Source organism: Sparus aurata, chromosome 16, assembly GCF_900880675.1.
Source record: "Sparus aurata chromosome 16, fSpaAur1.1, whole genome shotgun sequence".
Lineage (NCBI taxonomy): Eukaryota > Metazoa > Chordata > Actinopteri > Spariformes > Sparidae > Sparus > Sparus aurata.
Genome location: NC_044202.1, coordinates 20006414 through 20021599, shown reverse-complemented (window position 1 = coordinate 20021599; position 15186 = coordinate 20006414). Strand labels below are relative to the sequence as shown.

Here is a 15186-nt window from a genome sequence, read left to right as displayed (position 1 = left end):
TTTTTGTCAAAATAACCACAAGGGTTGTGGAATTTACATAGAAAATTCAACTTTCTTTTACACATTTTGGTAAATGAAAGAATTTTAATTCCCTTCACAGTGTCAAGGGGTGCGACAATGTTTTCACTCATCTCTCTGTGAGGCAGACCAAACAGGTTTTCACCTTCACAATGGACTATCTTGGGAGACATTCCTCCTCTGGTAACTTGGATAGTAAAATAGCATAACATTACATGTCAAGTACTTTTGTGTCTTGATTATGTCTGATTCCACATTTCTGTGTTTGATACTGAATGTTCATTTTAAAGAGTCATTATTTTGATTCCTAGGTCTCTCCTGTGTTGAATCTGTAAATGATGATAGACAATGGCTCGAGGAAAACTTTGGTCGGTTCCGTTTGCATGCCTCCTATATAGATTTTGTCACTTTGAAGAGGAATTTCAATGGAGTAAGTGTGGCCTTTTAGTCCTTGTCAGATTTCACATAGGAATGTTTGAACATGTTATCATTTTTGTGTCTGCATCAAATTAAATGTACAATTATGATTTTATATAAACATCAAATTCATTAAATAAAACTATGGTGTGTATATTTATGTTTGAGATAGCTTTGGAGAATTAAATTGTGAAATTATGGGTAAAGTAAATTTCCAGGATTTTGCAGTTTGGAACTCGTGGGATGGTCCCAACTTAATTTACACCATTACATCTTTAAAATTCCCAAGTAGGGCTGTCACGATATCAGATTTTCACTGCACAAGTATTGTGACCAAACAAATTCACAATAATGATATAATTGATATAATTGCATTGTTGTATTCAGAAATATAATGCAATCTGTTATATGATGGTTAAACCAGTGTCGCCCATTATATTGAATGTTATATTCACTGTGTAGCATCTTATTTATTTATTCATCATTTATTTCAGATACACAAGGGAGGTGTAGTATCAACAAATATGTTTTAACCTCAATGAATGTTAACATTTGAATGCAATTTGTAATTCTATTGATTTGTTTTCCTGATTTCCCTAGTTGCCTTTGAACAACACCTGTCTCTTCTGTTATTTAGTCAGGAATGTTATTGAAACTAATTTATGGATGTTGACAAATACTTAACACATTGCAAAAATAGGAACAATGACAATACAAATACAGAACATAAGCTCTTTATCCCTGACAATCTCAGAAGAGCAAGAGTAAAATTACTTAAATAAACTTTGCTTATTCCCTAAATTATAAATTGCACACACAGCCATAAATATTTTTACAGATCAGCAGCTACAATAACTCAACTCAGGTTTCTAGATTAATGGATGAAACAGGCAGGTATATTTCATCCAATTAGCAAGTCATTATACCATTATTTGTTCTTGCCTTGCCTTTGTATGTTGATTATAGAAATATTTGAGTGCGATACTAAAATGTTCTCTGTGTGTAAAATGTCAGTCTGATGCTTACCTTAAGCATACCACTGCATGCCATAACAGATTCAGCTGTTGGTACACACTGAAATGCTGCTTGTTACTTTCAGGTGGCAGTTGCAGAGCTTCTCACTCTCAGTCAGCTCACCCAGCTTGCAGCAACTCCCTCACAGCTGCAAAGGATGCAAGATGTGACAAAAATAATGACAGTCATCAACCCTGTTGACTTTAGTGCTTTCTTTGACATAGTCTCGACAGCCATTGAGGTAAACATCTTCATAGGTGATACCTTCTTTTTTGCACATTAATATTGCTTGTTAACACTCATGCTTTTTATATGAGTTCAGCCAAATCGCCAAGTCTTTTCAGCTAGATACCACTATATATTACACACTGTACCTTTAATGTATGATAGTATGAAAATTACCAAGAAATTGAAACATGATAATAATTTATTAATACTGTGCAAAAATTCCCCAGATCCATCCAGCCAACTACACAGAAGAGGTAAAGTCTGCCTTCCTCCAGGCAGTTATCAACAGAGGGAATTTGTCCTCTGTCGCCATCAATGACACAGAGTTCCAGCTGTGGCTCAGGGTTCGACTGAGCCCCCTCCTGGTTGACCTCTCTCCCAGCCTGGTGACACCTTTATTTGACATCGGGAAGAACAGGAGTTGTAACAGCAGTCAAGAGATGTAAGAATTTCTGTGAAGGTGGTGCACTGGAAAATATGAAGAAGTCATCCTCAATATAATCGAGGAGATCGATTACAGCAACATTAACAAGAGTAGAAGACTTTAATTTCAAGTTGTTAAACCTTTTTAGCTCATTTAACTTAAATTTTCATTTTATAATGTGGTATAAAGGTAATCAGTTCCCTCGATATTTTTTTTTAAGTGAAGTCAACTTTTGCAATTTATAGTTACCATTGTGATGATATGTATTTTTGAACTGCCTCAGACTAATGTTTATCTGAATTTAGAATTGCAATGCTGGACACACTACACTTGACACTAAGCAACGACACCGAAAGAGAGGTCTACAAAAACACTCTCCTCTTCCTACAAGGTTTGTGTGAGAGATACACATTTATGTGAAAATAGAAATTGGAATTAAGTGATTATATTTTCACAGAGTGAGCTAAAGATGAATAGAGATTATTCTGTATAAAGCCACACAGTGACTTTATTTGTGTTTGAAAACAGGCCCAATGCCCCTAAAGTGTTACAGTGGTGGAAGCTTCTACACCTATCTAAGAAACACTTTCCTCAGCTTTGGCTTTCCCGATTTGTCCACGTTCATCTCTCTCCTGCCACAGACGCGCGAGTCAGAGGTAATATATAGTGATGCTTCCTTAATGACTGTATAAAAAAATGCCCTTACAGAAAAGTGAATTGACTTTTGACATTAGATTATTCGAGCATCACTTAATTTCTAAGAGTCAGCATCTAGTGATAGCTGGAATGTAAATGCTGATTGGATACCGTGCGGTTCTAGCAATGATGTCAAAATATTGCTTTGTATAGCATAATCTTTTCACGTTTGCTATTTTTACCCTTTTCAGCTCTTAAGTACCATCAGCAGCTCAGAGTTGCGTCAATTCCTCAGTCAACCTAATGTGATTGGGAACAACTCTGACATATGTGTCATCTTCAACAACTACAACAACACTCCTGCCTTCCTAGAAACCGTATGTTGTTCTTCTGAACGTTGCTCATCATGTAACATAGAGTATAACTAATGAGACATTGATTGGTAGCATCCAGACATAGTTTGATCATCACAGATTTTACACCAGTCTTTACTTAAACATATAAATACATGTGTTTGCCATTAGGAGGATGTTCCAGATGATGTGAAGATGGTGATCCTCCCCTGTGTTTGGTCTTTGGCGCTGAGTAGCAACAGCAGATCAGAGGCTGATTCCTGGTTTGACCTGCGGTTGAGGAACTATCTTAGATTCCTCAGCAAGAGCCTCATAAGCCCAGTCAAAGTGCAGAATGCTTCATGTCACGCCTTCCAGAAACTGTAGGTCTCTTTTTCTCAGTGCCAGAAAGCTCTGTGACAACAGGATAATCATTGGTGGATTATATGATACCAATGTTGTGTTGGCTTTTATTTCAATAGGGTCGCTGTATTGGGAAATAACTTCACATACAACAGCTCTGAGTTTGGACAGAGTGATGTGTACACCACTGTCAAGACCTACTTGAGGAATGGTAAGATACATTTCCAAGAAAATGTACCATGTACAGTGGATGTTTAATGCCTGTATTTAAATCCAATCAAAGGTATTAAGTTTTTTTCCCAACCCAGTCCTGATGTTTTATAGGAAAGCTAATATTGACACTCAATGAGGCAAAAGCTTTGATTTTTTTTTTTGTTTTTTTTTGTTCATGAAATATGTCACTAACCCTGTACAAAATAAATTGGGCAAATGCTGTGATTCTACAAACTATAAATAAGTATGGATGTTATAAGACAACTAGATTTTTATACCAACGTTTTGTTTACTTTAGTTTCAAACTTTTGTAAACAAACGTTACATCACAAATGAAGTAGTTGATTTTTCTTCCTGCCACGCTTGCAGTGGTGGCCTAGGAATGGCAATACAAGCATAAAACAATTAAATCATGAGGTTATTTGTTTACAAGGTTCTGGCTTCTCCCTGTGTCCATAGGCACAGATGCCACGAATGGAGTCAGATGCTACAATGCCAGTGATGCAGAACTCAATTCTACTGCCTGGTTTGTCAATAACATCGGCAGCTTTGTGAAGTTTATCACTTTGGATGACCTCACCTCCTTCGTCTCAACCAGTCAAGTATGTCCTGATATCAGTTATGATAGTAATGCTCAAACATGAACAAAATGAAGAAATTGTTTATTTAATTAGACTAGCCAAAGCTTTCACAATTGTAATCTAGTTTTGCTAAAATCTGTTTTCATTTTATCATAAATGTATGTAGGTAAAAACTTAAAAATTCAAAGGGTCTATGTTGTGTGACCTATTTGTTCCTTTATTTTGGAAGAGTGAAGTGTTCTTGGAGGACCAAGCAAACCTGGAGCTCTTTAACAACAAAGCAATCTCAGAAGATGTAACTGAATTGTACATATCGCAGCTTTTCAAATTCAACCCAGCCTTCAGCCCTATGAAGTGAGTAAAATAAATACAATTTGTAATTTGAGTGTTTGTTATTCTTTACATGAGGCTGAAAAATGTTTTTTCATCTAGGCTTCCAGGCCTTTTCCTGTGCTCTTCTGAAGTCCCTGGTTCAGCATATTCTTCTTTGAGTGAAAACGATACCATCCTCATATTGAATAAGCTGAAGAAATTCTGCAATGGAACTGATAATGCTAAGGTACCAGCTTCAATTATTTCTAAGCAGAAACAGAGTTCGAACTTAACCTTTTTGACATTTTCCCTTTTATGGATAAAACACAAAAACAAAGAGATGCACTCATTACAAAAATGTTACCTTAGGTTTTTAGATATGGTTGAAAAGAACGATTATCACATATAATTTTCCTTGTTGGTCAGTGTAGTACAGAGTTACTGTCCATTTTTGTTGAACGAAGCTGCAAACTACAAACAAAACTCTTCACATATTGACAAAGTCATGTCTTGAAAACTTGTATCTTGAATTAAACATGTATGTAACGCTGTGATCCTATCCTCTCACTAAAGTTACATGCGGAAATAAGTGATGGGGTGGAGTGTGTATGTAAAATAATCTGGTCCCATTCAGAATAAGTCCAAGGTTGTAATCTGAATCTTTGAATGTACCAGCTACCAGATATTCCTCATTACTTATTTACTGACATAAGAATCTGTGAATGTGAATCTGCTAAATTTTTCAACCAGTGAAGCACATCTCTCTTCATATCCCTGAGCTCAGTTTTTTGAGGGGCTGTAATGACTGTTGCTGTTAAGGGTGCATCAATAAGGTTTTGTGGTTTTGAATATACATTATAAATAGGCATATTGAAGTCTCTAGAAAAATAAAAGAGAATCAAATATAGTTCCTGCATGATTCTCTCTACATTTTATATGTGGCTTATCATTAAACAGATACAACAGTAAAATCTCCTCAGCTGGTGTTTCATAACCAGGTGCATTTTATTCTACAGGCCTTTGCTGCTCTGACATCCAACATCCAGACAATCACAGGAGAGACGTTTGCAACCCTGGGCAGTGCTAGCGCAAGCCTGACCAGCAGCCAGATCACTTCAGTTGCTCCATCAGTGCTGGTTTCATCTTTATCCACCCTGAGCTCAGTCAGCACATGGAACCAGGAGCAGGCCACCACAATCATTCAAACCATCACTTCCTCAGGTTTCCAGGTAGAGGCCCTACTGTCCACTCTACATGGCTGATAATCATGTCATGTGTTTAATGTTTCACAACGGTGTTCTGTATTGGGTTGATACATGCACATGTATTTGCCAGTTTGTTAAATGCACACCAAGGGAAAATAAAATAGATCTACTCTCTGCAAATATTAAAGATGCATATAGCTCCATTGCTCTCCCCCCCGGGCAGGTCAGACCATAACCTCGTCCTGCTCTCTCCATCATACAAGCCTGGTTCAACAGAAACCAGTGACAGTGAGGACTGTGAGAAAATGGTCTCCTAAAGGCCATCGAATCACTGCAGGATGCCCTGGAAACCACTGACTGTCATGCCCTGTACAAACCACACAGGGAGGACATTGATGGCCTTACTAATTGCATCTCAGAATACATTGGGTCAGTCCCCTGACCTAAGCCTTTAGGTCAGGGGACCGAGCAGAGCTCAAGCATGTTCAAAGAAAACTAAAACACAATCAGGGAGAGAGTCAAATACAACTACAGGAACTGGGAGTACAAACTGGAGAACACCTAGGGCGATGAGGGAGATAACCGGCTTCCAGAGGAAAGGTGGAGGGGCAGCTGAGGGTAATGAACAACCAGTTTTTCAACAGGTTTGACTCCAGCTCCCCCTCCCCAAGTGAGCCTCCCTGCTGCTACACTGAGTAAACACTCCACGACACAGACACACCGCTGTCATGTTCTTCCACTTCTCCAGTGCCTTGCTGAGGGCAAAACAGGTGGATTCTTCCCAGTGCCTCTGCCAGCCATTTTGGTGTCCTAGCATAATTCCTTTATGATTATTATTTTACCATTTAATTGAATGCAACTTAAATATGGTTATGAGAGCATTTTGTCTATTACAAAACATTTTTCTATTTTAATGGCAGATGTCGTCCATGCCTTTGCATCCTGACATAAAAGTAATCAAAACGCCCATTTTGTCATGTAGCTTCTGTCACATTCAGCTGTAGCTAAGCTAGCTGTAGCGGTAACACTACAAGTCTGAGTTCTTCAGACTTTACATTATCAAGAGCCATTTTCAGTCCCACTGCACATCCGACACCTCCGCTAATTTGTGTGAGAGACTGACACTATGATAGGTAAACTTTGCTAAACGCCTGGCTAACGACTATTAACCGCACGGTACACGGTAATAAATGGTCTGAGGCAAGAGGAATTGTTAGCCTACCATGTGCACTGACTGCTAACTGTTACGTTACTGAGAAAGTTCTGACCACCGTCACGTCAAAATAAACCATAAACTACTGCTCAGTATCTAAAGTAAAGTAACAGCTAGCTGGTGTCAGTTACTTGTAAAATGCATAGATAATGTTTAACAGTAAAATCTCAATTTAGCTTGCACCTAAGTTATAACATATTTGAGTTTGCTAACATAAGAAATAACGTCAGCTAGTTCGAGGTGTATGCTGGGCTAATCATTACATTAGCAGTACATTTCCTGTATTTAAACATGGACTTACAGAAAGTGATGCACAGGCATCATCTTGCAGTTTCTTCTGCTTTTTTTTCTCTGCTCCTGAGTCCTGCGGTCCTTTCGAGGCCATTTCCCAAAAAGCTGACAGCCTGCTGTCAAACTTCGTCAGGCGCAATCCAACAGACCACTGAGATAGGGAGGGGCATCCACGGGGAGCTTGTGAGTTGGGAAGTGATATACATGCCTAAAAAGTGCCTAGAAATAATATTGGCATTATAATTATTATGACTATGATGATTTTCTTAAGGCTATTTTTGGTGCCCACTCAGCACATGGTGCCCTATGCACAGCGCATGAGGCGCGTGGTGGGAGTGGCAGCACTGATTCTCCCCTCCTCACATGGGTTGATGAGATCACAGAACTGTGCGTCTAACCGTCTGATCGGCAAGTTCGGCGCCCCCCAGGGAACCATGCTGTCTCCCTTCCTCGTCACCACCTACACTGCAGACTTTAAGTACCGCACTGAGTCGTGTCATCTGCAGAAATTCTCTGATGACACGGCCGTTGTGGGGCACGTAGTGGGTGGGAGGGAGGATAAGTACAAGGACCTGGTCGGCAATTTTGTTAAGTGGTGTAGGAAGAACCAGCTGCAGCTGAATGTGGCAAAGACCAAAAAGATGGTGACCGGATACTCCAGATGTTCTCTCAGTCTGTAGTTGCGAGCACCATCTCCTTCACTGTGGTGTCCCGGGGTGGGGGCATCAAAGTGAAGGATGCCAACAGACTGAACTCATCAAAAAGGGCAGGGTCTGTTGTTGGCTCTGAGCTTGTCACCCTGGAGGATGTGGCAGAGGACAGGATGCTGGCGAAACTGCTGGTAATCATGGACAATGTCTCTCAGCCCCTCCACAAAACTGGACAAGCTTGAGAGCAGCCTCAGCAACAGAGTCAGTGAACCCCACTGCCTGAAGGAACGGCACAGGAAATCACTCCTACCTGGTGCCATCAGACTTTATAACGCTCACTTCAAAACACACACATAATTTTTGCGCTTTAAACTATTACCTCTCTAAATAAAACTGGACCTTATTCTCTTGCACCTTATGTTCCACTTACCTTTACTCCACGATAACTGAGCATTTTATTGCATTTACCTCAATATTTTATTTTATTTCATAACTACTTAAGCATTTATTGTATATAGTACTTGATTGTTTCTTATCTTGGGGATTAATAAAGTTTTCTATCTATCTATCTATCTATCTATCTATCTATCTATCTATCTATCTATCTATCTATCTATCTATCTATCTATCCATCTATCTATCCATCCATCCATCCATCCATCCATCCATCTATCAGATCAATGATGGATCCTCCCTGGAATCTCTTGGCACACTTGTCTCTGGAGTTCCTTCAGAATCAATACAGAAAATCCCGGCATCTATGCTGCTCAGCATCTCCAAGAGCAGTGCTTTTGTTTCCAACATGCTGGGAGCCCCAAAAGTTGTCCAACAGACATTTGTCAACAAGGTACAAAGTTAACTTCTGATCCACCACATCATTACAGCCATGATTGTAGTATTTGAACATGTGACATTATTGCATTGTCGACATTGCTGATCAGAGAGTGAGATAAAAAAAAACATATGAAACTAGAATGGAAAAATATATTTTAAGAACCCCAGAATTGAACTAATATGTTGTATGTATTAATTTATGGATTATTAGATGATTTATGATCTCTGTTTTAACTGTCTTTGATTTCCTGGTAGATCATTTCTGTGGATTCAAGTCCAGCCAAAGTGGTTGTGAATGTCCCTGATGCCATGGCAACTGAGATCCCTCCGTCCCTGCTGGTATTTTCTCAGGAGATGGCGGACATCAGTGTGATTAATAAGAAGGAATGGACGAGCGATCAGGTCAGTATGTGACTAAACACAGAGAGCAGAAACAAGTTTTTGAAGTGATGATGATGCTTATGTATTCACCCTGAAGTCACAGATGTTTCATTACAGTACTACAAAAGACATTTATTCAGTGTTTCCCTCAGACTTCAGTTCTTTTCAAGACAAATAAAAAAACATTACTAAGTTCATAGTGTGACTGCTCAATAAAACCAAGACAATTGAATTTCTTATCAGGAGAATTGTAATTGAAGTCATATTTATTGTATCCCACAGGAACTTGTTTTTTTAAGTTAATCTGTTTCTACCTAAGGTTCTAAGGCTGGCCTATTTCCAGTATCAGATAAAAGCTATTAAAATACCCACACCAAAAAATAAAAACGTATAGCTTAAAGTTTTAGCTGATATTTCTGTGTCTGTTCTGCTAGGCATCCATGTTTTTTGGGACACTGGGTGAAACAAACATTGACGTCGAGCAGTAAGTCACGTAACAATTATTTTCCCAGTAGAAGACTTGTCACTTTCTATAAAATTTCTTTGTGGTGTTTCATGATCCTCCACAGGCTTTCTCCATCTGTGCTGCAAGGCTTCACATGTTCCTCAGTCCAAAGGATGAGAAGAACGAGGATCCAGGGGCTGATCAGTGCCTGTAGGCCAAGAAGAGGAAGGGCCAAGGTGGAGCTGAAGGAATCACAGGTTAGATTCAAGGACATTTAAGTAACACTTAGTCTTTTACAGGTCTGCAAATGACATGGTGAGTCAATGGAAATTATCAGGTAACTTATTTGTAATTTCTTTAAAAATTACCACAGTATTTACCTCAAGATAAATGTGTTCTGCTTATTATTTCAGCAGATCAGTCAAATTTTGGATCATTTGTCCTAAATGTTATTTTTTTTATAGTTAGCCACAGTAAATGTGTGTGTGTATAAATTCAGGTTGCGTGCATGTATAACATGAACCCACAAGAAAGCGTTTCACACCTTCAGCTAGAGCTCGCATGTATCCGAATAAAGGAAAGACTACTCTCTCCTGTGTTTAGGCCTCTATTTATCAGAAAACACCATGACATGACCCCATCCCTTTCTGTTTTCTTTTCGTTTTACCCCAGGACAGCCCCTGGAGTACAGCACACGCTCCTAGCTTTAAAGGCCAATGGGCGCTGTCATGTACCATTCACAGCCCTGATAGAAAAGGGGATGTTATTTGATATCAACATGTCAATCATCCATGCTTGTAGCTAATCATTTTACCTTTCCAACCAAAATATGTATTAAAAGTTAGGTTGCATTTGAGCCCACCTATATTAGGTAACGTCATTGATTTGAGCAAACTATTTTCAACGCGTCACTGTGCGCCGTCCGTCCTTCTACACAGCTGAGCACGCAGTACAAAAATCACAGGAAGAAATGCGCTTTTTGGCAGCATTTTGACAGCATGGAGAGATATAGTCTTATAGTATAGTACTTTGAACATCGTACAGTTTCTTGAAGGTGATTGTTGTTATAGAAAATTGTTGGTTGTATAATGCAGCATCTTGAATATGTGGTAAAGTTAGGCTTGTAGTTGGTTTTCTTGTATATAGTATACAATAGTATAGTTAGTGGTGTATATGATTTCATCAGCTTTGTGCAAGTTTTGTCACAGTTTACTTCATTTTGAAAAAAAAAATGTTTAGAATTCAGTTCAACATAGTTTCAACATGGTTTATCATTATGTATGATATTATATATACTAGCATTTTGTAATGTTTTCAAAGATGGTTAAAGGTTTTCTAGTCATCAAAATGCTCTAATATGTTCTCCAGTGCCACAGAAGTCAGTAAAGGTAATTTTCACTTGATTCTCACGAAAAAAATCCCTAGCTACCACACAGTTAGGCTTGTTTTTACACAGGCCAAAAGCCAACGATATATAGAAGGTACATGATAATGTGGCATAGCTCTGGCATTAAGCATGTTCTAGTTATTGATATTCATATATGACCTACTATAGATGCAAACATTTTTTATTTATGTTTGAACTGATGTAGTTTTGGTTGTCTTTAAGCCTTATTTGAGCCTCAGTTGGTTAAGGTTGTTATCGTGTTTCTTATGTTTTCATTTGGGTTTCCTTTCAAAGGGATCAGTGTTAAAGTTAACTTCATTAAATTACATTACTATCTTCCTTTAGCTAAAGTCAATAATCAAGACAAGTCTGAAGAATAATACCAGGGTCATAAATCAAAAAAGTGTAAGCTGTGTGTGTTATGCACTCCTCTTTGTGTGTCTCTGCATCGTTTTCTACAGCTGACTTGCATGCTCAACCTCCTCGATGGAAACCTCTCCCAGAACTTCACAGATTATCCCTCAGACATGCTTCTCTATTTCAAGTGAGTCTGTCTCTGAGCATTTTATTGTACTGACCTCCAAATGTGCAACTGCCTTTAAAAGTAGTATAGTAGTAAGTAGTATAAAGTGTATTTGCCCTTTTTAACACCTAATGTCTATTTATTACAGCAACAAAGACGTCAAGAGAGCCAACTGCAGGTCTTACCTCTCAGCAGTGGGTGTTGCAGACTTCTCTGTGGCCTCCAGGGTTTTGAAAAAGGACTCGCTGCTGCTCAGTGAAGCCAGGAGCTGCTTGGTGAGCACTATTGAAATTAGGATTTACTTCAAAAATTGCTTACAGCTCATAACATAAAACTGTAATGAGGTGGGTATGAATTGAATTCCAGCTGCATTGCATCAGTGATCGCTAGCACATACAAAGAAATGTATAGATGCACATATGACATTTTTATATTGATGCAAAAGGAAAAGCGAACACACAAAACTGGAAGTCTGGCTCAGAAAATAATTCCCTCATCTAATGTATATCACTAACTTAACTGTAAAGGTAGTGTGGTATAATTTTAAATGAACATCTGTCTTTAACTGTCTAGGGTATAAGTGGGACTAAGCTGAGCAGAGACAACGTGGAGGTGCTCGGGAACATGGCCTGCACGCTGAACAGCTCTTACATCCAGAACGCTGATCCTCTCATTCTTGAAAAACTTAAAGCCTGCAAGGACTTCTCTGACAGCCAGGTGGCTGCCATGGAGAGTATGCTGCTGTCAGGGGAAACAAAATACGGGTACGAGAGTGACGACAAATTTAGAGCAATTCAGAGCACAACACTGCCTTTATTCTAAGTGTCTAAGTGTATATTCTTCTTATTGTCAGTAAATCCCATTAAAAGACCAAAACCAGCAATGAAATGATCCTGCTATCGAGCTCTATCTGAGTATTCAAAACCTGATTTGGATTATTTCTCTGTGCTATGGAGCTCCAGTGTTGTCCAAAATCTCTGTTACTCCGCGTGGCATGCTCCTTCATTACCTCGAACACACTGTATTTCATTATGAGTCAACTCCACAAAAACCTCTTGCTGTAAATAGTTAATTCATTTGATTCTCACTTTGTTGAAAATTGTCCCAAACAAATGCATTTTTTGTTTGAATTATGTTTTTCACTTACATGCACGTCATGTACACACAAGGACAGTTACTGTATATGGTATGATTGATGATCTGTACTGCTGTGTTACCTGCAAATTTTGAGAAAAGGGACAGCTTAATCATAATCTTAATGTTTTTGTTAAACTACAGTCCATCTGTTTTCATAAATAACACTAGCCTGAGTCTGTGCCAGATACAAATTTGTATTACCTTCAAATCATTACCAGATTTATTTAGAGGTGTTTTTAGAACTTTTATGGCCATGGACGTTATTTTCATCTGATGTTGACAATATTATATGAAAATATTTTCTCTTTTCAGGACCCCCAGCACCTGGAACAAGCAAACCCTGGAAAACCTTGGGCTCCTACCTCTTTATTTAACAAGAAACTTCTGGGGCCAGTTCAAAAGTGTATGTGTTTAACCAGCTTCTTGAAACTCATTCGTCCAATAACATTAATTCGACCTTTTATTAATTTCCCACATTGTGTTAAAACTGTTATTTCTGTCTTGTTTTTTGCAGAGAACAAAGAGAAGGTTCCTGAGGAACTTCATGCCCAACCTGAGAAGATCAAAGACACAGAAGAGGAAGCTCAAGGTGTTGTTTCAAGAGATCAGTGCTCAAAAGACAAAACGAGGAGCAGGTAAAGAAGAAAGAGAGACAGAAATGGGTTTTTGCCATTATAGTTGCAGATACTGTATGATATTTTTGAAAACTGATCTGTATGTGTGTGCTGTCTTTATGTGTCCAATATGACTTCTTTTTATTTTTCTCATTCCCATTAATATCAAGGTTGTACTGTGGGCAACATCACCAAGGTTACAGTTAGTGACGCTTCCTTCCCCTTCGGCTACGACCAGATGCAATTTGACCTCTGCCTGGACATCCCTGTTCTGAGGGACAACCTCCCCTCTATCTGTGAGAAAGTGGATGACAACGACTTTCAGAAGGTCATTCTGATGAAACTCAACCAGGTAATTCTAGCATTGATCAGACCAAAAAGTGGTTGATTTATATTGCAATGCACTACCATGCATTACTCCAATTGCTCTATTCTTTTAGGCATTCCCGTTGGGTCTTTCTGATGAGAAAGTTCAGGTGCTCGGTTCAGTGTCTCGCGTGGCGTCACTTGATGACATTTCTAAGTGGAACATCACCAAAATTGACACCCTGGCTGCACTCATGAATGCTGATGATGGACCATGGGAAGCAGCAAAGGTATAATTTAGAGGAATTCTTTCAAGTCTTTAAATGTAAAATATTATGAAAGATACTCATACCTGCATACATTTATACACTTTTTTTTTTACTAAGTTAAACATATTTTACTTTTATTTTGTATAGAGCAAAGCAATCATCTCCAAGTATCTGAATACTTCTGGAAACGCCTTGGGCAGTACTGAGCTCAACAGTGTTGGCTCCAACCTGTGCTCATTAGACTCCAGCACATTGATGACTATTACCCCAGACAGTATCAGGTGGGTGGTAGCATGTAGCTTAAAGATGCCTGGAAATGGTCACTGCCAGTGATGACAGAAATGTAACATGGTATGTTACTTTCTCCTTTCACCTTGTCAGAAGTGCCAAACCTCTGGATGTGACATCATGTTCATCTGAACAGAAGAAAGTCCTGTATGAGATCAGTAACTCTTCCTTCAGTGCACAAATTACCAGTCGGAGTGCCTACTACAATTTGATAAAGCCCTATCTAGGTAAGAGGGCATGCTACCTTTCTCTCTGGCTGTTTCACTATCTCTCAGAATACTCCTCTCTAATTCCCTGTTTTCCTTTCTACTCTGATAGGTGGGGCATCTCTGGAAGACGTATTAAAACTGTCAGCCCAAAACATCAGCATGGACATAGCCACCTTCCAGAGTCTGGATCCTACCGTGATAGCTGTGAGGATACTTTTTAAAGAGTTGATAACAGAAATGGTTTTGTACGAGTACCGTCTATTTATTGTGAATATGTTGCAACTGAGGTGATGCTTTATTCTAATTAACTTATTTACTAATGGATTGTGAGGGTCTAAAGAGAAATGAACCTCACAGGATTGTAGAAAAGATTCAATTCAATTTGAAAGAATAATTTGACATTTAAAGGGACAATTCAAGATAAAACATATTGTATAGTGCTGTGTATCTGTGTGTCTGAATTGCATTGGTGTGAGTTGTAGAATTTTGGAGATATCTAACAACATGTCTGCTTTTCTTGAATATAATGTAAACTTGATAGCACTCAGCTTGTGGTGCTCAAAGTGCAAAAAGAAATATGCTTAAATCATGATAATCCGTAGACCTTGTTATGAGCAGTTTTATGGAGGAAAATTGTGTTTCTGCATATCACCGCACAGAGGGAACGCGCATCTACTCATGGATGAGAAGCTAGCTAAATTTGCAGCTCAGCAGATGAGAACGTCATTTGTGTTAACATCCAGCTCGTTCATGAGCATGAGACTCTTGTCCGTTCACACATGAGCATCCCCTCTGCATGGTGATACGTTACATTGATGTAGTTAGGTAGAAGGACAATAGTTCCAATAGAACATAAAAGTGTTCACAACAAAGTATCGATCTTCTCATCTATTTGT

At 38.7% G+C, this 15186-nt stretch overlaps 1 protein-coding gene across 1 annotated transcript in view; it reads left to right on the top strand.

Annotated features, from left to right (window-relative positions):
* LOC115566115 (uncharacterized) overlaps positions 1-15186 on the top strand; it is a 40880-nt gene that overhangs the window by 22427 nt on the left and 3267 nt on the right. Inside the window, exons 82-108 of the mRNA XM_030391838.1 lie at positions 101-201; positions 330-448; positions 1535-1690; positions 1905-2119; positions 2407-2492; positions 2630-2757; positions 2989-3114; positions 3262-3452; positions 3552-3643; positions 4105-4247; positions 4456-4580; positions 4659-4785; positions 5555-5767; positions 8574-8744; positions 8987-9133; positions 9547-9596; positions 9682-9814; positions 11406-11488; positions 11616-11742; positions 12041-12231; positions 12917-13007; positions 13119-13239; positions 13389-13570; positions 13659-13814; positions 13941-14074; positions 14175-14308; positions 14400-14494. Of these exons, the coding sequence (XP_030247698.1) occupies positions 101-201; positions 330-448; positions 1535-1690; positions 1905-2119; positions 2407-2492; positions 2630-2757; positions 2989-3114; positions 3262-3452; positions 3552-3643; positions 4105-4247; positions 4456-4580; positions 4659-4785; positions 5555-5767; positions 8574-8744; positions 8987-9133; positions 9547-9596; positions 9682-9814; positions 11406-11488; positions 11616-11742; positions 12041-12231; positions 12917-13007; positions 13119-13239; positions 13389-13570; positions 13659-13814; positions 13941-14074; positions 14175-14308; positions 14400-14494 (3637 nt within the window). The remainder of the gene's footprint in view (positions 1-100; positions 202-329; positions 449-1534; positions 1691-1904; positions 2120-2406; positions 2493-2629; positions 2758-2988; positions 3115-3261; positions 3453-3551; positions 3644-4104; positions 4248-4455; positions 4581-4658; positions 4786-5554; positions 5768-8573; positions 8745-8986; positions 9134-9546; positions 9597-9681; positions 9815-11405; positions 11489-11615; positions 11743-12040; positions 12232-12916; positions 13008-13118; positions 13240-13388; positions 13571-13658; positions 13815-13940; positions 14075-14174; positions 14309-14399; positions 14495-15186) is intronic.